The sequence below is a fragment of the Orcinus orca genome, chromosome 17 (genome assembly GCF_937001465.1).
Source record: "Orcinus orca chromosome 17, mOrcOrc1.1, whole genome shotgun sequence".
Lineage (NCBI taxonomy): Eukaryota > Metazoa > Chordata > Mammalia > Artiodactyla > Delphinidae > Orcinus > Orcinus orca.
Genome location: NC_064575.1, coordinates 54,559,517 through 54,585,035, shown reverse-complemented (window position 1 = coordinate 54,585,035; position 25,519 = coordinate 54,559,517). Strand labels below are relative to the sequence as shown.

The window sequence follows — 25,519 nt, the reverse complement described above, 5'->3', positions numbered from 1 at the left end:
GCTGCAGCCCAACAGATAACCTTTATACTTCTGAAATGTGAGAAATACTATAGATCATACATCATCCTTCCACACCCTTCATTTCAATAACAATATAATTAATAACATTATTTTTTACAGTAAAGCTCAATAACCTGTCAATAATGTTGTCTCAAGAGATACTGGTATCTTAGAACTAATAACTTGTAAAAAGAGAAAGAGGAATTATTTAAGATCCTCATTAAAATGGTCACTATATAAACAGATAATAATGTCTCTAGACAGTGAAATGAGCACCATTTTGTTCCCAAAACTATAATTTCACTATATGCTCTTACTAGACATGAGTAGATCAGTATTTATTTAAAGATGAACAGTTAGGTATATGTCCTAACTTATGGAAAATAATTCACCATGAAAGTTTATTTCCACACATCCTAAAAAATCTGAGAAACATCTAAATTATATATTTTTTAAAATTCAATGCCCTTTACTTTGATTCTATATATGAAATAGAATAAATTCATATTAATGAAATATTCAATATCTAAGACCAAAATATTCATACTAATTTACTGTTTGCAACCTGAGGTAAGTTCTGTGTTATATATGAGCAGATGTGTTAAGTGATCCTGCTTCTTCAAACACTTATAGAGGCAAAAGTAGATAGATCTGGGCAATGATCAACACATACTTCTTTATTCTACTTCTGTATTTCTGAAGCACAACCCTAAATGTTCATATGGTTTCCCTGCTGTATACTGCATCTCCAGTAATGTTTCCTTAGAAATGTTTTTGGCTATAAGGAACAGAAAATCTGACTATTGATGGCGGAAACAAGTTGGGGATGGGTATTTTTCTCACATTCGGGAAAAGTGTCTGATGGTGTTGGATCAGTCGCTCAACAATGTCATAACTTATGACTCAAATACTCTTGGCTTTTCCCTCATCTTCACAAGTTGCTGGTGAAGCTCAGAACACCACTTTTTCATTAAAAAGTAGCACCACCTATATCTTTACTTTTTTTATGACTTCCTAGAAGCCCTCATAAATTTTCTTACAACTCATTTGCTAGAACTATGTCACATAGCCATTCCCAGTTGCAAGGAAAGCTAAACGATTTTGTATTTTTCAAGTCCCTCTATTGGGGATTTCAAGAGAGAAGGAAGTTGAAAATGTCTGTTAGGATAGTGATTGAACAGGGTCTAGAACAGTCTGCTTTCAACTACTCACAATTTCCATACATATAGTTTACATGTAACACATTCCCCCTCCCTAAGGGAGATAATTACCAACTCTCATTTAGTTATAAAACCTAGCTCTAAATCTAAGGTCTGTGAAGGAGAACAAATCTTTCCATCACGGTCAAGTGCAGATTATTATAAACAACTGATATTGTAAATCACTGTAATTCACAAGTTATCTGTTCTCAACACACCCAATACAACATGATATAAATGCAATAAAAACTCTAATTCAAAAACAGGAAGAATGAGAAATATACCATGGCCAATTGTCCATAGCACACAGCAATCCCTACACAAACAACACCTAAATCTCCTTGGTTATTCTATCTGGCAAGTCCTGATTTAGCAATCTAGGAGGTTCTCCCTTGACTGTTGTCATTCAGATTCCCTTGTTCTGCCCTTTGAAAGGATGTCCCTTGTCCATTATCCTTCTTGACTATATACGAGGTTGGCATTGACAGTGTACCCTTCTTGTGTTCTGTCCAGTTTTATCTCCACTGATAGTATACACATCATACTGCTACTATGTGTGCAGGGAATTGCCTTAGAGATTGAATAGTCATACAATGTTTGCTATCCGGACTTCGGCTTCCTTTAGCCACTAGTCACTTATGACAATTTAAATCTGATTAAAATTAAATTGAAAGTTCAATTCCTCAGTCACGCTGGCCACATTTCAAGTGTTCAATAGCTGCATGTGACTAGAGCCTACAGTATTACAGTGAAGGTATAAAACATCTTCATCACTGGTGAACAGTGCTACAGAAAGAGTATCATTGAAGGTCCTGTTAAATTTTAACCGCAATGTTCCAAATCCACATAAAATTAGTATTATCTGTTAGTCAATCCATGGCTTAAAATATAGACTGTTACATTATGAAATTGTGTCAGTACATGGAAGTCATTTCTGTAGCTTAGCTATCACTATGTCTCATTGTTGGGATAGATGTCAGAATTCATTGTGAAAACTACAGACAATAATCAAACCATCATATATCCTGTGTTAACTCTGGACACAAAAATCGCACCAGAGATTTTAAAAGGCTTTGAATTGCCTAAATTGTACTATTTGAGAGTCAGCTAATAAAGTTGACTGGTAGAAAGCTGGCAGGTCTTCTAGAGGACCTGCTCTGGGTTGAGGATGAGGCACAGTATATTTTCTTCTGCTCAGAGAGTTCATTCTAAACTTACATTAATATTTGCTAATGTCTACATTATCTCCAACCTAGTAAGTAAGACAGAAGAGAATGAAAAGGCTCCAACTGACAAAAAAGAAGGCACTGTTTAGAAGACCTCAGCTAAAGGATGCTCTCTTTGGGTTTTATGCCAGTTTGAATTTGGAAAGTTTGAAAAGACCTCAAGTTTTAGTCTGATTCATCGTAAAGAATCAGAATAGAAAGATTTTATCTTTGTTCGCAGGAAGTCACCAGGCTCCAGAGCAGATCCAAATTCAAATCAGACTTCTAAAGGCAGACATTAGCAAATTATTATAATCTAGTGTATTGTCAAATTTTATATTCCTATATTTAAATTTTAATTATATCTAATATTCAACATGAGGATATAAGATTTTACCAATCTTCTTACCATTTTTACCATTTTACCAATCTCTAAAACATATTGTTAAGAAAAATTAAGATATACTAAATACTTAAATCAACTATAAATATAAACTTCAGAAAACCCATGTTCAATGTTATTGTGACTCATTACAAAAATTGAATCTTTATACTAACTCAGAACCTTATTTTAAAAACTCTGACCAGTACAACGATTAGTTTAGGGAACATAATAAGATTAAAGGAATTCTTATCACAATGAGGAATGTTATAAGATCTCTTTTAAAAACATATTAAATTTTAAAAAGGCAAGCCTCTTTAAAAATCAAGTAAAATAATCAAAATTTCATCTATAATAAAATGTGTTTTTCAGTAAATTCAGATAGCATGCTTAAAATATATCTTAATGTTTAGCAATTATCATGCACTACAACTGTAACAAAACACTTAAAAGTATATATAAATTAAATGTAACTACAAAATTAAAATTAGTAATAATAACAATAAGAAAAAAAATAATATCAGACAGAAAAAAGACTCTAACCACTTTGTCCTCCTGGTGTGAATATCCACGAAAGCAAGTTAGAAAGGACAGAAAAGACAAAACAAAAAAGAAATAATTAATCCCATTCTTAAAATGAATAAGACTTTTTAAGAGTTCATTTCATAGTGAAATTAAACTTCTGAAAAAGTCTAAATTACATTTTGACTGAAATATAAATATTATAAGAGGAAAATTTTTCCATACATTTCAAGCAAGAACATGCTATATACTAGAATATATTAAGATATATAAACAGAATAATTTCTATAAAAGCAAGTAAATACCCAAACATCAGAGAAAGGAGAATGCTCTTTCGACAAATAAAATCCTAATTAAACACTCAATTAACTCAAAGAAAGAAACTGAAAAACGTTAAGGAATAAAGCTTTTATGTACAAAGACAATAAAACACAGTATCACTGTTTATCTTTAATTTCATCATATACTATCAAAAGCAGACAAAATGTAATTCTATATGAATTATGCATACTGCTTCTAAAAGTTTTTTTGTTCCATTAATTTAGGTCTTCTAAACTTTATAACTTAAAAGAATAAATAAGTAGAAACGGTCATTAAAGATAAAATATTATTGATTACAATTGGTAACTTGGGGTCATAGTTCCCCAACATCATAAATATAGAAAATAAAATAACACATAAGGTACATGACTTCTGAGAAAAGAATCTAAAAAATAAAGAATATGTGTATATGTATAACTGAATCACTTTGTATAACTGAATCACTTTGCTGTACACCTGAAACTAACACAACATTGTAAATCAACTATACTCCAATTAAAAAAAAAAAAGACATGGTACATATATACGATGGAATACTACTCAGTCATAAAAAGGCATGAAATAATGCCATTTGCAGCAACATGGATGGACCTAGAGATTATCACACTAAGTGAAGTAAGCCAGAAAGAGAAAGATATATACCATATGGTATCACTTATATGTAGAATCTAAAATATGACAGCAATGAACTTATCTACGAAACAGAAACTGACTCACAGACATAGAGAACAGACTTGTGGTTGCCAAGGGAGGGGGAGATGAAGGAGGGATGGAGTGAGAGTTTGGTATTAGCAGATGAAAACTATTATATATAGAATGGATAAACAACAAGGTCCTACTATATAGCACAAGGGACTATATTCAGTATCCTGTAATAAACCATAATGGAAAAGAATATTAAATAAATAAATAAGATACATGATTTGGTCAAGAGAACATATTTAAATATGGTAAAGTTTAAAAATGTTGCATTCCTCTTTATTTAAATATAAAATAATGATAATAATAGTAAATTAATAATGTAATAATAATGACCTGATATATTATAAGAACTTATATAAGTTACAAATTAAAATCATATGTTTTTAGGCATCACTGTCTGAAACATTTCTAGCTGTATATCTTATGCAATTTTCTTAAGCTTTCTAGGCCCTTACTTCCTTATCTGCAAAACAGGAAATTAATATTTACTTTATATGGTTTTTTCAGAGTTAAACAACATGAAAAGCTCTCAATACAGTGTCTGACACACAGTTCTATATCTGATATTCTAGCTGATTAAAACATAGGATACTGTGTACAAAGGAATAGGATTGCATCCTTTACAATACTGTGTTCTTGACTGATTCATTTGTTACAAAAGATCACATAAAAGCTATTGTACACAGTCAAGGAAAATTATTGCTAACCATTTAGTCCAACAAAAATCATTTATGGAACACTCATATTTATGTATCAGGCACTACACTAGATTTATGAAACATTAAAAATGAGTAAGACAGTTTCTGCCATCAAGGAATTAAATGTAGTGAGAGGGAAATGAACAAATTACTGTGGAACAGAGAGATGTCTGAAAGCAAGGGAATAACAAAGCACTGTGGAAACACAAATGATTGAGGAGATAGCAAGACTTGGAAAAAGAAATAAGAGAAAGTTTCTGAGATGTAAGCAGGCCTTTAAAGTAATAAAGAGAATGTCGGCAAGACTAGTGAGGGAGAACATTTTATACAAAGAACATGGGATATGCAAGAAGCATAGAAGCACAAACATGCTTGGCATATTTGGACACAAGTAGCTGGAAATGACTAAATTATAATTGACATGTTTGAACTAAAGTCTCCATGGTTAACTATATTAATATCTGGCAAAAGCTTAGAAGCACAATACTTCACAAAATAACTCACATTGCAGAAGTTTTTTAAAAAAGAAGGGAAAAAATGAAGTCATAACTAATGAATTTGCTAATAGTCAATCCCTCTTAGCAGATAATACAGGTTCAATTTTAGTTATACACATGAAAAACTTAGCTACAATATACACATGAATATTACTCTGCCATTATATCTTTACTATCTTTCAATAAGGATAAAAAATAAATACAAAATCTACCATATGATTTATAAATAAGGCATAACATTATTTGCTACTACTTATAAAGTGTTTACTTTGCTAAAATGTGCAGACAGACTGGAAGAAGATAAGTCTGGAAGCAGAGAGACCAGTTAGGAAGTTTTTGCAATATTTGGGGTAAGAAACAAATGCGATAGCAGTATAAACTATAGTAGTAGCAAGAGGAAAGGAGAGAAGTAAACTGGTTTAGGAGATACTAAGAAGTAAGGCCCCTTAAGACTTGATTGAGGAAGAGGAAGAAGTAGAGAAGGACTCCCAGAGTCTGGTTTAAGCAACCAGGAGGATAAGAAGACAATTCCTTGAAAGAAAAAAACACATGGAAAAGCAGATTTGGGAGGAAATAATGACTTCAAGTATAGACAAGGTGAATCTGAGGTGCCCATTAATATATCCAAGCAGAGATTTTTCAGTAGGCAGCTACAGAGGTGGATCTGGAGCTCAAAAGAATAATCCGGCTAGTGAAATCATACCAATAAATCATCAGCATATATACAGAATCTGAAGCTATGAAAGTGAATAAAATCTCCCAAGGAAATTGTTAAAGGAAAAAAGAAAAATGAGGAAGATGACCCATAATCAAAATGGTTCTTCTCTTTGAACTGGCAGGCCTCCAAAGAAAAGAAATTCAAAGTGAAAGGACTAGTAATCTCTTCTAATCAGATTTTAGTAATACAATTTAAGTCAGAAGTTTCACTGTATTTGTCAAAAGTGATTTTAATCTCATCAGTAATCAAACTGGAATTGAGTTGGTTGAAAAACAAAGGTAATGTATAAATATAAAATATTATCAAGGTCCTTAAGACAAAGACTGATTAAAATCTCCTGTGAAACATAAAAAAATAACTTGCTGTGGAGGAGTAGTTTAATTTTAAACATATGGAAAACCTGGATATTTTTAAATGGTTAAAAGTGAATCTTCAGTTGAATCATTTGGATATTTACTTCAGCTTTACGCTTAGTCTGTGTTTAAAAAAAGAAAAGACTAAATGGTCAATTCAAAGATTAAAGATTAAAATAAGGTATATATATTTACATACATATTCATAATGACATACTCAGTTTAGGTATACAGTAAGGAATATACTAATCCAATCTACAAATATGATTATCTAATTGAATAAGAGTATGTGAAAGCATCTTGCATGGTACCTGATATATATGTTAGGTAAGAAGAAATCTAATAGCATAGAAATTATTGCAAAACACTTTTAAAGCACTCACTGTGTGCCAGGTACATGTTTAAGTGCTTCACAAGTATTAATTCATTTTATTCTCACAATAGCCTTGTAAGATATGTACTATTATTACTTCTATTACTTATAGATGAAGAAACTGAGGCAGAGAGACAAAGCATCTTATACAAGGTCACATAGCTGGTAAATGATAAAGCTGGGATTTACGCTTAGTCTCACTTCAGAACTTGAGCTGAAGCCACCACACAGTGTTGCCTCTATATAATGCCAGTGTCCTCTGTTGGCTTTATGTATCTTTTCTATAATTTAATTGATGAATTAATGATTCTAGGTCATAATTACTAGACATGAAAACTCTAATAATAACTTAGAGTACGTCCAAAAGCATTTATTAAAATTTTAATGGTACAAATTATATTTATTAATTTCCTTTAGTTATTAAAAATTGTATTTTATATTCTAAAAGAATTTTATACTTAGCATTTTTTCCTCATAATCAACTCTCCCTATGGCCATCCTTACTGTCTTACCACTTCTGCTGATAAGCAATCACATTGCCTCTTCCCAAGATCAATGTACTTTAAGTATTAATCTACCTTCTATCTCTGGCTCTATCGTTCTCTTTCCTCTCTGATATTTCCTCTTGATAGTCACAGTACCATTTCAGACTAAATACGGCAATTTCATCTGCCAACAACTATTCTTTGTGCAACTTTTCATTAGTTCCCCAGTCACCTCGGAAACTAATGTCAGCTCCCCTCAGATTCCTTCTCTAGATATTCAGTCTTTCTCCTACTACTTGCTCATCTGTATTGCCAAAATGATATATCCCTCTCTATATATCAATGTTGTACATTCTCCAGAGTTATACCACCATCACCTGTCTCTCTCTTCTTGCCTACCTTATATAATCAATCCAAAACCACCTCTCTTTCACACCACTACAGTAATATTCCATCTTCTCTCTCAAGCCTGGACTGTTTTTTTCAAGAATTGCAAGAATTACACACTGCTGTATAGGCAGTATAAGTTTATCTTTTTATTCATCCACAAGTTTGGACCACGATCTTCAAGAAAACATCATCGCAGTGCTGAGCTGCAGCAAGAAGCTGGATCAAAAGACAAAGCTTATCCCAAAATAACATGCCCATGATAAGTACACCCAATTTCTTTCCTCCATTCATTCACTCAACAAGTATTTAATCAATCAATAATAATAAAATGTTAAGAGTAATACATTAGAAGTCTGTAGAATTCATTGAGGCACAAAAGAGTGAGTGGTTAATTCACAAGGGATACCCAAAGAAAGCATCATGGAGATGATGCTTAAATCCAGAAAGATGAGTAATTGTTCATGAAGTGGGTAAGGGTCGTGGGTGGAGTGGGGTCCGGGGGGAAGCAGAGAGATTATTTCAGATTACAGTAGCAGGGTAAGCAAAAGCAAAAGACATAAAAGACAGTGGTAATTTAAGAGAAGTACAAGTATATCCATGGTTTCTGCTTCCTTGGATTCAAGCAACCATGTATAGAAAATATTTGGGGAAAAAACATTTCAGAAAGCTCTGATAGACGAAATTTTCACATACTGAGGTATGGGTAAGTCATTCTGGCTTACACATGATTTGGCTTGAACTTTATGCTAACTAGAACAGCCTGTCTTACGGCCTGTCAAACATGCATTGTACATCTGCTTTAGCCATTAAAGAAAAGCCATTAAAAATCAAAACGAAGTGACTGGTTCAGGCATTCAAATCAGAGCTGGGTGACTATTGTGGATGTGGTTTCAGATACGTTCCTGCATCACTGAGACCCTGAATTTTCTGAATTGTATCAAACTCAAGGACACCACCAGCCATTCTCAAAGCAATATCTTCCAGAAGTTACCAGCTTCAACCTTATGGTCTCAAGGTCTCCCCTTGTAACCATGCAACCATTTCAGACCCCAATCAATCCTTGCTTAGTAAGCACTCTTACTTCTTGCCAGATCCAATCCTAATTCTTGACAAGCGATTTATGTAACTTTGCAGTTTTTCCATATATAAGCCTCCCCCATTTTTTAGTCTGACTGAACACAATTCAAGTCCTTCTTGAATCTGTGTCTCCTAGGCTATAGTCCTCAGTGTGTCTCAAAGAAAACTCTTTCCTATTCCTATTATAGACTGTTTATTGCTTATTTGTGTCAATAGTTCCAAAAAACAAAACTTGAATATGCGACACTGGTAACTATTTACATAACATTTACACTCTATTTACCACTATTTATATAGCATTTATATCGTATTAGGAATTATAAGCAATCTAGAGATGGTTTAAAGTATACGGGAGGATGTGCATAGGTTATATATGCAAATACTATGCCATTTTACATAAGGAACTTGAGCATCCATGTATTTTGCTATGCATGGGGTGGGGGGGCCAGTCCTGGAACCAATCCCCAAAGGACATGGGACATCAAGGGAGGACTGCAGTGTAGTTTAGTCGGGGTATATTGAATGCAGTGAAGCTTATTCTTTGAGTTAGGCAGGGAATAAACCATAGGGAGAGGGCTCTTTATGCCATTAGAAACTTCACTGAAGAGATGAGGCGTCACTAAATAGCTTTTAAGCAGAAGGTAAAATAATCAGATCTGCATTTTACAGATATCAGCATAGCAGCATGTGAAGGATGTGTCCGAGGAATCCAGATGGGAGCAAAGAGACCAGTTAGGAAACTAACATTAGTCCAAGTGATGGAGGATGAGAGCCCAAATAAGAGAGCAGTTAGTAGTCTATGTAGACAGAGAGGAAAGAATAAAATGCAAAATTTGTGGGGAAAGAATGGTGAAGGACAGAAACCTGAGATGATTCCTGGCCTTCTAGTTTAGGTGATATAGCATATAGTGGTGCCATTCAAAAAGCTGAAAATTACAGAAGTAGATCAGGGCGTTGTTCCAGCAATAGGAAATGCATAGTCTGTTCTGGCCTAAGTGAGAGTCAGTGGCATTTTAATATATTTATTGAAAGGGAGTTTAAAAGACAAGACTTAAAAAGAAGAAGCTTATGTCCTTTTTTTTTAATTGAACTATTTATTTATTTATATAGATATATTAAAACTGCATATATTTTTGTATACAATTTGATGAGTTTGAACTTATGAATATATCCATGAAACCATCACCACAATCAAATAACAGACATATCTGTCACCTCCAAAATTTTCCTTGAGTCCCCTCATGTTCTTTTCATGGATCAGAATTTTTTTTTTTTTTTTTTTTTTTTTGCGGTATGCGGGCCTCTCACTGTTGTGGCCTCTCCCGTTGCGGAGCACAGGCTCTGGACGCACAGGCTCAGTGGCCATGGCTCACGGGCCCAGCTGCTCCGCAGCATGTGGGATCTTCCCAGACCGGGGCACGAACCCATGTCCCCTGCATCGGCAGGTGGACTCTCAACCACTGCGCCACCAGGGAAGCCCCAGAATTATTTTTAACTTAAAAAAAAATTGCTTCAGATAGGACTTCATTTGTTTTTGCTTATGTTTGAAGTTAAATATTTTTGTTGGGGATGCTTTAAAATAAATTAGATGAGATTTATTGGGTGAGGAAAGAGAAATTCATGACTATGTCTAACTGTCCTCTCACAATTACCTGCGATTCTATTTCCACTGTGCTTCGCTATCTAGTGCCTGCTTTACCATCCTAAAGTTCTGGTGATATCCTGAATTCCTTTATTTATTAAACTCTATATAGTCTCCTATTATGATCAGAACTCATTTCAGATGCTATTACTAATCTTCTCCATATATACTAAGTAAAATCTATTTAACCTGGTGCTCATCTTGTCTAATGATAAGGAGCTCACTTTATCTATCGATGAGGACATTAGGTACTGAGCAGTATACTTTCCACCAAGAGTTTAGGAGCAAAGAGATACCAAAGACAACTCTCAAAAGCACGTCTGCCAATAACCAAGAATACCTTGCACCTGTTATATAGCAATAGTCTACAAATATTTTTTCTCTTCTCTCAAATCTCTAAAACCAGGTACCCCTCGCACATTTTTAAGATAGCATTTAAATTTTAAGTTTAAATAGTTGGAAAGGATACATTTTCAGATATATTGTGTATTGTAGGTGTGATTTAATTATATTTTTATCAAAGCTTGGAGCTGCAGATTTATCTCATTCAATATACAGAAAATGTCTACTTTATAACCTATTTGGCAAACTAGTCCACATTGCCAAACCATCACACAAATCTGACTTTATATCAAAAAGAGTCCAACTTCATTTTTAAATTCATATAAATGTGTTATTATGGGTCACCATGATAATCATCTCAAAATTCCAATTCTGAAAAAGAGAGATGAGGCACCAGAGTCTCGCCAAAAGTCTGTTGCCTGAATGAAATAACGTGCTGCCTCGTTCCATGTTTCTTACAAACTTCTCACTGCTTTGCCCTCATGAATCTCTCCTTCAAGACAACTCTCCTTCAGCGGCAACTCTCCTTGTCACTTTGCCTGGTGCCCCAGAGAATTTTACATCCTGAGGCAATATATTATATAAAGACCAAAATTCAGATTAGGTATGGTTGAGGAGCATGCTTTTATTTTGAAGAGTAGAAGCCACCCACTTATAAAAGTGAGTTGGAAAGAAAAATTTACAAAACAGAAAAGTGTTTTCAGGTAGATCAATTTTAAGAAAAAAATGAAAGAATACATATGGAAATATGTGCCCTTGAAGTTATTAGCACCCGTCTCCTCTCCAAAAAACCTTCCTTCCACATCAGGGTACACTTTCAAGACCACTGCCAAAGCTTAACACACAATATACTAGACATACTGACATAACAGAATTAATGAAGCTTCTCAATTCCTTTTATAAATTCTTTAAGCAGTAGAAATATCTGACTATATTCCTTTTCAAGGATTACATGAATAATCTAGTATTAATTTAAAAATCATAAAATGTTAAGCCCAGAAGAGACCTTAGAAATCATTTAAATTGATGCTGTCATTTTACAGATTTTAAAACAGAAGCAATAATACATGAAGTGATATGTCAACAAGAGTCATGTAACACCAGGGCAGGAACAAAACTTGGTTCTCCTAGTTGTCTCAACTTAAGTCACCCTGTTCCTAGAGAATGTCAAATTTTTACCAATATACTGGAATGCAGTGATTTCATAAAAATCTAACAGAAAATCCATACATGATATGTTTGATTTGGGGTATGGGAACTGATTATATATTACACGAGCACACTAACTACAGACTTGCCGGTAATTACAGTGACTTGAATTTTTTTTTAAAAGACTTACCATCTGATATACTGAACACACATATATCAATATATTTTAAGGGACTTTCTTAAGAATCACTTTCTTTTACAACCATACTAAAGGTATCATTCATTCTGCTTCAAATCTGATAATTTATAGTGAAAGAATCCATATCTGTTACATTTGCAAATTAAACACTATAATTCTAAAAAAAGTATATTCTTTATTTTTTCAAAATTAGATTATCCATTGAGAGATGGTAATCTATTTTTCCCAAAAAGTAAAAGAAACAAAAAATTAATGTTGCCACACTTTGAAGCTTAAAATAATCCTGACTGTAAATTATTTTTAATGTCTTTACCACTAGAGTCTCTATTCCATGATTACAAAATAATATCTCCCTTAGAAAGTCATTATTTTTCAATTTAACTAAATATATAGCTTTAATTTATTAAGGAGTATCATCTTAAGAAACTAAATGAAAGCAGTATTTCATAAAATCTTATTATACTGGTACTCCATAGTCCTGCACTTCATTTATTCTCTCTGTATCCTAAATACACCTCAGAAGAGTTAATTAATTGTTAAGGATGGCTGCACGTGAAAGACCTTAAAATTAAAACAAAAGATTATTTTATCTTGTTCTTTTAGGAGATTACTAAAATAATTTTTAAATTGCTTTATAATTAAATTTTAAGCTATAAAATATTTATATTGTCATTATTCTACTTCATGAAAATAATCTTACCAAAATGCACTGAGCTTAATCCTTTGGAGCTATGATAAATCAAAAACTGTGTTCAGCAAATGTATGGACACCAAGGGGGGAAAGCGGGGGTGGGGGGGTGGGATGAACTGGGAGATTGGGATTGACATATATACACTAATATGTATAAAACAGATAACTAATAAGGACCTACTGTATAAAAAAATTAAATTAAATTTAAAAAAAATGTGTTCAGTATCTATTGTGAGCAAAAGCCTTCTAGTACATAAGGCAACTGAGTATATGTAGGAAGATCCAATTTGAAAAGAGAAATTAAACTCATTATTCTTTTCATTTAGAATATAGGCCATATATATATATATATATATATGTATATACATATAAAAGGAATGCTTTCCCAAGTAAATTATGAATGAAAATTATTTTTTATGTTTAGTCCCTAACATTTCCCTCAGATCTAAGAAAAAATATGAGAAATGTGGGGGTTACTCTCTCTGCTTCCTTTCTTCTTCCATAAATCATCCACATCAGGTTAATCCACAATATATAGAGTTTTATAGTTGATTACAATACAAAAAATGTTCAAGGGGTGTTCCAGTTTTTCACTGTACTTAACTTACTGACTAGAACTTTGCTCAGCATAAAGAGACCATATGTTAGAAACCAGAAAAAATATTTTTAAGCAAACTATATTCAGACGTCATTACAGACTTCTGCTTGTGGCCTAAATGGGGTAGCAAGGGCTAGATTCCTTCATCTGCCTGAAACAAGCAAACAAACAAAAAATAGGCAAAATGTATGAAGAATGGTATTCAAGACAATGGACATCAGGCAAAAAAGGCCAGCTGAAATATGGGAAACAAACAAGATAAGCTCTAAAATTGCCCCAGGTTACTGTTTTGAGAGGCTTTCCAGGCAGCAGAGTAATACAGAGCAGCTGAAACTCACTTTGGCAGACATCCTAAGTTGAAGAGAACAAACTAAGCCTGAGGAGGCCAGCACAGCTAGCTTTCGTTGAACAAGTTATCAGTGAAGAGAAAGGTGAACAGAGAAAGAAAACTCCAGAGATCTACAGAGAGGCCCTTCAAGTGTTCAACTTAGTAATGATCAGTGAGCATGAATGTGATTAAATACCCAGGAGTGGGGAAAAAAAATCATCTGAAAGGATTAGAGAAAACAGTAGATGTTCCTACCAGCTAGAAAAGAAAAACTCATAATCATGGGGTATTGGTTAAACTACTCAGGAAAGCCTTGCCTCTGTAGAAGAGAATAATTAGCGCTAAACTGAGCACTGTTCCAGATCCACCTAACAAATCACAAAAGCAAGATACAAAAGTTAAATTGTTTCCATGTAACTTAACTGCATTCCAGAACAAAGCTCAAGGAGTTATAGGAATGAAAAAATATATAGCACCCAACAAAGTAAAATTTTCAATGCCTGACATTCAACATAAGATACTAGGCATGTAAAGAGTCAGGAAAACACATACCATAATGAGAATAATCAATCAAAACTAACCCAACACTGACAAAGATGTTAAAATTAGCATAGGAGAACTTCAAAACAATTATTAGAGAGTGTGTATTCTACACGTTCAAAAAGTTAACCAAACTGTGGAAGATATAAAAATGTCTAAAATTGAAATTCTAGACATAAAACTATAATGTCTGAGGTGAAAAAATACACTGAATGGTATTAACAGCAGATTTGACACTGTAGAAGAAAAGATTAGTAAACCTGAGGCATAGAAATAAAACATAAACAAAATGAAAATGGAGAAAATTAAAATTTGATTTAATAAAAAAGAACATAAGTGAGCTGTAGGACAACTTCAAGCAGCCTAGTGTATGGGTAACAGGACTCCCTGAAGGAGAAGAGAGAGAGGATGGGCCAGTAAAAATATATGAAGAAAAAATTGACAACATTCTATACAGCCTATGAAAACTATAAACACATAGATCCAAAAAGCTCAAAAACACTACAAACACAACAAACATGAAGAAAATTAACAAAGAAACATCATAATTAAATTGCACGTAACCAGTGATCAAAAGGATATCTTAAAAGCAATCAGACAAAAAAGACACATTTTATATACAGAGAGATAAAGATGAGAATGATATTACAATTCTAATTGGAAACAGTGAAAGGGAGAAGGCAGTGAAGCAAAAATATTTAAAATATTGAAAGCAAATAACTGTTAAACTAGAATTCTATACCACGCAAAAATATCTTTTAAAAAAAACAAGGGCAAAAATTTTAGCATAAAAAGTTGAAAGCATTCATCACTAGCAGACTCGTACTATAGCAAATATTGAAGGAAATCTTTCAGGCAGATGAAATATGATACCAGACAGAAATATAGATCTACAAAAAGAAATGAACACTACCAGAAATGGTAACAACACAAGTAAATACATAATATTTCTTTATCATTTAAAACTCCTTAAAACATAAGCCTTTTAAACCAAAAACAAACAGTGTATTGTGGGATTTATAAAACAGGTAAAAGTAAGCTATATGATACCAATAATATAAGTCCATAAGGGTAGAAATGGAAGTACACTATTGTAAATTCTTATACTATACTATACACCAAATGGTATAATATCAGTTCAGGTTGACTGTGATCATTTAAAGATGTATATTACAAATCCTTAAGCAATTAATAAAATAATAAAACAAAGAGCCAACGAAGCTACAAAACAAAGAGTCAACAAAGCTAATGAGCTAACAAAGCAGATAAAACTGAATCAAAAAAGTACTTGATTAATCCAAAAGGAGACTAAAAAAGAAATAAAGATCAGATGGTAAAAGTAGAAAAAGAGCAAAATGATATAATCAAACTTAACCATATCAGTAATCACATTAAATATAAATTATCTAAACACCCAATTGAAAAGCAGGGATTGTCAGATTGGCTAACAAAGCAATACCCAATTATATGCTGCCTATAAGAAAAGTACTTCAAATATGAAGACACAAGTTAGTTTAAAGTAAAAGAACAGGAAACATAAACAACGTTACTACTACCCAATAGAAAGTTGGAATGATTATAGTAAGATTAGACAAAACAGATTTCAGAGCGAAGAATATTACCAGGAATAAAGTCACTTAATAATTATAAAGGGGCCAATTATTTAATAGGATGTAATACTGCTAAATGTTTATGCACCTAAAAATAGAACTTTAAAATACATAAAGCAAAAGCCAATAAAACTGTAAAAAGAAATGGACAAATCCAAGTATAGTTATATATTTACATACCCCTCTCAATAATTGATAGAATAAATAGGTAGAAAATCAACAAGAATATAGTAGACTTGAACAACTCTATTAAACAACTTGACCTATTGGACATTTAAAAACACTGTCAAAAAATAGCAGAATATACACCCTCTTCAAGTACACACAGAACATTTGTCAAAATAAACCATATTCTGGGCAATAAAATAAGTTTCAGTACATTTCAAAGGATTCAAGGCATACAAAGTATATCTAGGACCACAATCGAATTAAATTAAAAATCATTAACAGAAAGATCTCTGGAATCCACCCCCAATATTTAAAAAATAAATAACATACTTCTAAGTTATTCATTGGTCAAAGATGAAAAGTAAAATTAGGAAGTATTTCAACTGAATGAAAATGAAAAACAGCATATCAGAATTTTGGGGATGTCACTGAAGCAGTACTTAGGGGAAATTGACAGCACATGATGCCTATATTAGAAAAGAAGGAACATCTCAAAGCAATGACCTCAGCTTCCACCTTAAGAAACCAGAAAAAGAAGAGACAATTAATTACAGTTAGCAAAAAAAAAAGAAATAATAAAGATCAAAGATGAAATCAACAATTTTAAAAATCAATAAAACAAAAAGCTGGTTCTTTGATAAGATCAATAAAATTGATAAATATCTGTCAGACTAAGCAGGGAAAAAGACAGAAGATGTAAATTACCAATATCAGGAATGAAAGAGTTAGCATCACTACAGATTATACAGATATTAAAAGAATGAGAATGGAATACTGTGAACAAGATGCTAATAAATTCAATAACTTATGAGAAACTAAACAAATTCCTTGAAAGATACAAATTACCAAAGCTCATTCAAGAAAAAAATAGATAACCTGAATAACTCTATATCTATTAAAGAAATTAAAACTGTACTTAAAAACTTTCCCCCCAAAATAAAACTGTATGCCCAGATGGCTTCAAAACATTAAGGGATAAATTATACTAATTCTGCAGAAACTCTACTAAAACATTGGAGAGGAGGAAATACTGCCCAACTCATTCTATCCAGCCAGCATTACTCTAATAACAAAATCAAAGAAAGACACTGCAAGAAAAGAAAACTACAGATATCAACCCTCATGAACACAGAAGCAAAAATTGTAAACAAAATTTTATCTAATCAAACCCATTAATATGTAAAAGATATAATCCATCATAACCAAATGGGTTTTATTCCAGGAATACAGAGTTGGTTTAACATTTCAAAATCAATCAATGTAGTTCACCATATTAACAAAAAACATATAATCAATCTCAATGGATGAAGAAAAAGTATTTCACAAAATCCAACATCTATTCCTGAGGTAAACAAACAAACAAACAAAAACTCTCAGCAAATTAATAATAGACAACATCTATGAAGAGCTGATAGCTAACATAATACTTAATAGTGAAAGACTGAATGCTTTCTCTCCAAGATAAGAACAAAATAGGGATAGCTTCTCTCATCACTTCCAATCAGAATTACACTGGAGTTTCTAGCCAATGCAACTAGTCAAGGAAAAGAAAAATAATCAGGTAAACCAGGGAGAAAGATAAGGACAAATAAAGAAAAGTTATTAGTTCTGGGCAAAACAAAACAATGAGAAAAGGGAAACAATGAGACAATGGAGAAATGAAATCACAAAGGGGAACAAATTCCCATAATTGTGTCTAAGTAATGTATGTAAAGACATCAGCTTCATATTTTTGAGCTATCTAAGAACTGAGTGATAAAATACTACGAAGGAGATAAATACAAATTATAAAGAACTTAGACAACAATTTAAAATACTGCTTTTACTAATTTCAACATAGCATTCTTTGGGAAACATTAATATATTCCCTAAAGTGGATGGATAAACTACAAAAATCTAGTACAGGTGTGAAACACAGCCTCAACATTTCTTCTTTAAATCCATAATCTAATGTTTATTTCATTAATGTTAAAACAAAAATAAAGAGTAAAGTAGCCTCAAAAGCTATAAAATTATGAAACACAGAATCTCAAAGCCATAAAGAGCCTCTTTCAAAAAGAAAGAAAACGGAGGCCAAAGGAAGAGCAGATCTACCAAGTTTATAAAATTATGTGAAGTAATCGAAAAAGCTGTGACACAACCCAAACATTAATCAGTTGTGTGACTTTAAGATGAATTTTAGTGTCTCTGGATCTGAGTTTTCTACAGCTATAAAATAAGGAGTTAGGCCAATTGATCTCTAAATTCTCTTCATCTTTGAAAGTCTAAGACCCTATGATTCTAAACAAAATCATAAGCTAAAGAACATAAACAATGAGACAAATACCTTTTTAATTCAGAGGAAAATTTTTTTAATTATTTTATCTGAATTGAAGACACTAGGGAAGGTTCTTATTCATTGATTAACCTGAGTATTAATTTCAGCTGTCTATTTTATTCAAGATAAGCTTAAGTATAAGAGAATTATGAAGTGTAATTTTCATTCTGTACCTTGTTTGAGCGTAATGACACTCGACCTCCACAACGAGCACAGAACTTTGTTTGGCAATATGAACAGTTATGGCCACATCCATCAGCAAACTTTGTTTTGTGGCAGATACCACAGGTTGGAGCATCACCTTTCTGTTCTTGCTGCTGCTGTGATTCTTCTCCCATCTTCTTTACCTGCTCCTTATACATTTCAAACTGCTGATGAAGTTTTCTGCAGAGAACACAGATAAGAAAAATTTGGTTTCCTGATGTCTCAAAAAAAAAATAATTACCACAGTCTGTGGACACAATTTTATACCCAAAAAAACCCATAGGAGAACACAGAATAAAAATTTAATTTTCTGTTTATAGAATAACATCTTTTATGGCACATCACATCATAAAAGTGTTGTAAGTAGTTCTGCCTTCTGATATACATGCTAATTTAAGAAACAATACAATTAAGATACTTCTTTGAACTGTAATTGTAAAATTTCTACCAACCATTTGCAATATATTTTCAATCATATACTGTAAAATATTTACAATGTTATTTTTCAACAGTTTAGCTTCACAAAAAGACTGATTTGACTTACACAGTGAAACCAAAACCTATGAACTTCAAATCATTGAGACAGACTCTCAATTGGAATGATCTTAAGAATCCAAACAGAGGGGAAAACATTGGTTGAGTGGTCTCACTAACTGTTTAAATCTATTCAATAGTCTCGACATTAGTTGGCTGCAAAGACACTATGAAATATTAGAAGCCTACCAAATAAGGCTGTACAAATAAAAGTAAGGCCTTTATTTTTTCTAGTTAAAAATAAATAGTGATAAAACTTCTCACTTCCATTGTCTTTATAAAGGATAATTTAAAATATTTAGAACTATAATTTGGATTTATAAATCAAAGTTCCTAATCAGAACTAATGTTTAGGATTTACAAAGCTGTACATAATGTCACTCCCATCCTAGAAAGGACAAAAGGCTAAATAATCTAAAATATCATAACTTGTTTTGAGCCCTTCACAGAGTTGAGGTTATAAGGCAACCAAATAATCTAAACTCCAAAGAGCAACAAGCCCTTCCAAAGAGCAATGGGCCACACTGTTTCTCTTTTGGCAGAACACAGGGGAAAGAGGTGTTTCCTCTTACAATTAGGTAAGAGGAAATTCATTAAAACTTTAACAAATTGTAAAGGCCAAGTGTGGGCTAACATGACAGTTTGGAATAGCTAGGGGCCCAGACTCAAGGGAAGTTCACACTCACTCCCAAGCACTCTTCCACATACCTCCACTGGTTATTCATCAGGCATATTGAGAGCAGGGCATGAGAACAAAAAGAATCCTTTGGGGATGCACATATGCAGGTATAACAGAAGTGACTGACTAGTGGCTGCTAGGACACAGGCACATTTTCCCAGACTATTTCTCCTAAAAAAGCCAAAGCTATAAGCCACAGGAAAAGGGAGTAAACTCTGTCATCCCCAGGGCAAAGGTAAAGATCCATTGCAGCTACGGAAAAGCTTGAAAAAAAACCCTCTTCCCATGAAAGAGGGACAAAAACCACCTTCAACCAAGATCTTATCCACTAATTAAAGGCCTTTTATCACTAAGGGAGGGGTGGAAACTCCTGCCCCAAACCATTCAGAGATATAAGGCACATTTGCTGCCACAGGAAGGAGGGAGTAAAAACCTTGAGCAAGCCTCATCCCTGAGGCCTAGGTTGACAAAGCCTGTTCAAAGATGGAAGATAGAACACACACAACAGAACACCCTGCCCCTATCACAAGCCTAGGATCAAGAAATACGCACCAGTTGTCTACCTCTGGGGAATGGGCAAGAACATGGGGAGAGACCCCCTCCCTCTGTGACATAAGTGGATAGGAATGGCTGAAGGGGTAGCAAAACAATAAAAACAAAACAAAACTTACAGTACTCCTGCATCCACCCCAAGCAAAAAGCAACAGTGGCTCACGTTAGAGGAATTTGAAGATAGTAGTACACTAAAGATAATGATGGCAACAGCAAAATCCAAACCTGTCTGAACCCCTGACTTGATTGGTGATTTAATCCCCAATACTGACAGTCTGACAGAAAAGGCATGCCAACTTTAAGGCATAAATACAACTCAAAAGCATGAGACTCAGGAAAAAAAACACAAGGAATAAACAACCCGTTGTCAAGAGATAATCACTACAACTAGATTCAGAGATGACAAAGATGATAAGATTATCAGACACAGACTTTAAAATGATTAAAATTATTTAGGTAAAAGATATAGAGAAAAAAGGTGGACAACAGACATGAACAAATAGGGTACTGAAGCAGAAAGATGGAAACTGTAAGAGTCAAATGGAAATACTAGAAATAAAAAATATGTCCTCAAAGATGAAGAATTCCTTTGATGGTCTCATGAGTAGGCTTGAAAGAACTAAGGAAAAGAACAGTAAGCTTGAGAATAAGTCAATAAAAATTATCCACATTAAAACAGAAAAAAAAAAAAGTGTAGGAAAAAAAGAACATCCAAGGGACTTCCCTGGTGTTCCAGTGGTTAAGACTCCATGCTTCCATGCAGGGGGCATGGGTTCGATCCCTAGTCAGGGATCTGATCCTGCATGCTGTGTGCTGTGGCCAAAAAGAAAAAAAAAAAGAGAGAGCATCCAAGAGCTAAAATGATCTAACATGTAAAACTGGAGTCCCAGAAGATGAAGAAAGAGAAAACACAACAAACAGAACAGAGGAAATACTTGAAGGGATAACGGCCATGAATTTTTCAAAACTAATGAAAGGCAGCAAATCACAAACACGTGAACTTCAGAGAATCCTTTGTAGAACAAATACCACACACACACACACACACACACACACACACTTTTACACACATCATAGTCAAACTGCTAGAAACCAAACATAAAGAGAAAACTATAAAAGCAGCCAGAGAAAATAACATATTATTAACAAAGAACCAATGATAAGAATTACAGAAGATTATTCTTCAGAAACCATGCAAGTTAGAAGACTTTGGAATGACATCTTTATAAAGCACAGACAGGAAGTAACAAAAAAAAAAACAAACCTATCAACCCAAGATCCTATATGCAGTGAAATTATGCTTAAAAAAATGAAGACAAAATAAAGGCTTTTTCAGGCAAAGAAATGTTAAAGGAAGACCTTAACTGCAAGGGATTTGAAGTAAGTTCTTCAGGCAGGAGTATGATACTCCTTGGAAGTATCTTATGGAAAACCAGACCTAAACATAGAAATAAATGCTTATGTCAAAAAGAAAAAAGTCTCAAATCAGTTTCAAAAAAAGAAAAAGGAAAGTTAAACCCAAAGAAAGTAGAAGGAAGGAAATTTTAAAAGATTAGAGAAGAAATCAATGAAACCAAAAACTGATTCTTTTTAAAATAGAAACAATAGAATTGATAAACCTCCAGCCAGAATGATCAAGGAAGAGAGAGAGAGAAAGAAAGAGAGAAGATGCAAATTACCTACAACAATGATAGAGGTAACATCACTACAGACTCCACAGTTAAACAAAATTAAATGTAAAAGATTATAAGAGAATATTACAAACAACTCTATGCCCAAAATTCTACAACTTACATGAGAAACAGACCATCTTCTTGAAAGACAGAAATAAGTACACCTCACTCAAGAAGAACTAGATAGCCTGACAAGTCCTAAAGCTATTAAAGAAATTTAACTCATAGTTTAAAAACCTTTCAAAAATAAAACTCCAGTTCTCCATGGCTTTATTGATGAATCCTGCAAAATATTTAAGGAAGAAACAATACCAATTCTACATAATCCCTTCCAGAAAGTAAAAGTGAAAGAAACATTTAACTAATTTCCTAAGGCCAACATTACTCTGATACCAAAACCATACAAAAATATAATAAGAAAAGAAAATTATAGACAAATATTCCTCATGAGAAGGTGCAAAAATCCTCAACCCAACATTAGCGAGCCAAATCCAGAAATATGTTAAAGAATAATACATCACAAATAGGTGATGTTTATCCTGGGAATGCAAGGTTGGTTCCACATTCTAAATTCAAGCAATATAATTTACCACATTAACAGATTAAGGGGAAAGAAACATATGATTATGTCAAAATATGCTGAGAAAGCAGCTGAATCAGCAAACTAGGAATAGACAGAAACTTCCTTAATGCAATAACAGTATCCACAAAAGACTCTACAGCTAACATCATATTGTATTTGAAAAATTGAGTGCTTTTCCCCCTGAAATCAGGAACAAAGCAACGTCTCCTCTCTCACTACTCCTAACCAACACTGGACTGGAAATCCTAGCTAATGCATCAAAGCCAGAAAAAACAATAAAAATTAAAGCCATAGAGATTGGAAAGGAAAATTTTTAAACTGCACAGATGGCATAATTGTCTATGTATAAAATCCCAAAGAAACTATAAAAAAATCTCCTATAATAAATAAATGAGTTTAGCAAGTTCACAAGATACAAGCTCAATATACAAAAAAACAATTGTATTTTTATATACTAGCAATAGACAGTTGGAAATCAAAATTTTAAAAAGTAATCTGCAATGGCATCAAAAAAAAATAAAAGACTAAGGTATAAATCTAACAAAATATGTGCAGGCTATCTTTGGTAAGAACTATAAAACACTAATAAAAAGAATCAAAAGAGAGATCTAATTAATAGTAGAAATATACTGTATTCATCAATGAGAAGTCTCAATATTGTTAAGATACCAATTCTCTACAAATTGATCTATTGATTCAATGTCATCTCAGTCACAATCTCGGAAAGAATTTTTTAAACAAATCGACAAGCTCAATCTAAAATTTGTATGGAAAAGCAAAACTCTCAGAATAGGCAGAATATTTTGAAAAACAAAAAGACTGAAGGACTCACATTACCTGATTTTAAGACTTAACTAGAAAAGTTACAGAAGTAATCAAATATTGGCAAAGGATAAACACGCATACAATAGAACAGAATCGAACAGAGTCCAGAATAGTCCAACACTTAAATGGTCATTACTTTTTTAAAAAGATACCAAGGTAATTCAATGATAAAGAATAACCCTTTAAAGCAAGGGAAAATTCATGTGTAAAAAAAATAACTGGAAATCCATGTGTAAAAAAATGAACCTCAACTCATACCTCACACCTATACAAAAATTAACTAAATGTATTACAGAACCGTAAACAATAGATTACAGAACTAAATAAAATGACTGTAACTATAAAACTTCTAGATGGAAACATTGACAAAAAGTGAGGCCTTGGGTTAAACAAAGACTACTTAGCTAGATTAGACAAGCATATCTTCAATAAAATCTAAAAAGCATGAACCAGAAAGCAACCAATGGCAATATATAAATGAATGAGCATAGCTGTGTTCCAATAAAATATTATTTATGGACACTGAAAACAGGCAGTGGGCCAGATTTGGCCTATGGGTCGCAGATTGTCCACTTTTACATGATATGATTTCATTTATATAACATTCAAAAAGAGGCAAATTATTACGACAGAAATCAGAACAATGGTTGCTAGGAGCTGAAGTAGACCAAGAGGATTAACTACAAATGGACACAAGGAACGTTTGGAGGTGAAGGAAATAGTCTGTCTTGATTATGGTGGTAGATATTTAACTATGTATGTTTTCCAGAATTCAGTGAAGTGTATGTTTTAAAGGTGAATTTTACTGCAAATAAACTATACCTCAAATAAGCCTGACTTTTAAAAAAGTTAGTTTCAAAGTGCTAACCTAAAGTCAGTAGGTAAATTAAAAATAGATCTATGTAAGTCCTTTTACCTACTTAACCACAAAAGCAGACTTCCTTTTTCACACCTAATATTAGTAAATTCAAATAGCCGTGCCAGTTTTCTCAATTTTTTTCTATAACTTCAGACAACATACTGTTTTTCCCTGATGATCTCCCACCAGGTTTAAGTGAATCTCTGTTAACACAAAATAAGCACCACTACGGAAACCCAAGCTCATAAACATGTACCAGAGCAAGGATGATTTTAAGTGGACCACTGAATGAACTCTGCATCATAGCTTCTCTCAACCATTTAGAAGAACTATCTTTCTATAGGTGAGGTATATTATACATTTCTACTGTATACCTGTGTACACACTTATGATCTCTGGCATATCTTTCAGCACATGGCTGAACCCCACTGGGAAACAGAGAAAGAAGAAGAAAATTAGAGTAATGTTTTGTTTTAGTTCTAGAGGCACTGGAGTATTAGGCAAGTTACCAAGTCACATTGGAACAAAAAGCAGAAATCTAGTTAAGTCAATTGTTGTACAAAATAGTGCCTCAAGGGAAGTAGAAACCCCATTTCACAAACAGGGAGAAGGCCAATCACATTAGCAGAAAAATTAGTAATTATGTATCCCAAAGTGCTAGATTAGAGCTATTTAAAACTCTTTTACATAACAACTGTAGTAATCCCAGAGACTACAGCATTATTAGGGCTGTAGGATGGGATCAAATCTTCCCAGCTGTAGGCAGCAAAGAGAGAGAGAAGCCGAAATTCAGATAGGACTAGACTATAACAGCTTGAGGCGATAAGAGAGGACTTATACAGAGATTTTGTGTATTCATCCTTCCAGTCCTATAAAATGAGAAACTACCATATGTAGAAGTGGTGGTGTGCAGGCAGATTCGGGAGCTAAATTATATTCCTTGCCAAAAAGAGCATTTCTTCCCTTCCCATTTATAAATATGTCAAATTCTATCTCTGCTTCCTCACCCCAGTCACTCTTCAATCAATCTAATCTAATTTCCAGTCTACTTCTTAATTCTCACAAAGTTTACCAAGGATCTCCCTGTATCTAAAACTAATGGAC

At 33.2% G+C, this 25,519-nt stretch overlaps 1 protein-coding gene across 1 annotated transcript in view; it reads right to left on the bottom strand.

Moving 5' to 3' along the window:
- Nucleotides 1-25,519, bottom strand: part of RIMS2 (regulating synaptic membrane exocytosis 2) — a 635,932-nt gene that overhangs the window by 430,505 nt on the left and 179,908 nt on the right. Inside the window, exon 11 of the mRNA XM_049700520.1 lies at nt 18,680-18,890. Within this exon, the coding sequence (XP_049556477.1) occupies nt 18,680-18,890 (211 nt within the window). The remainder of the gene's footprint in view (nt 1-18,679; nt 18,891-25,519) is intronic.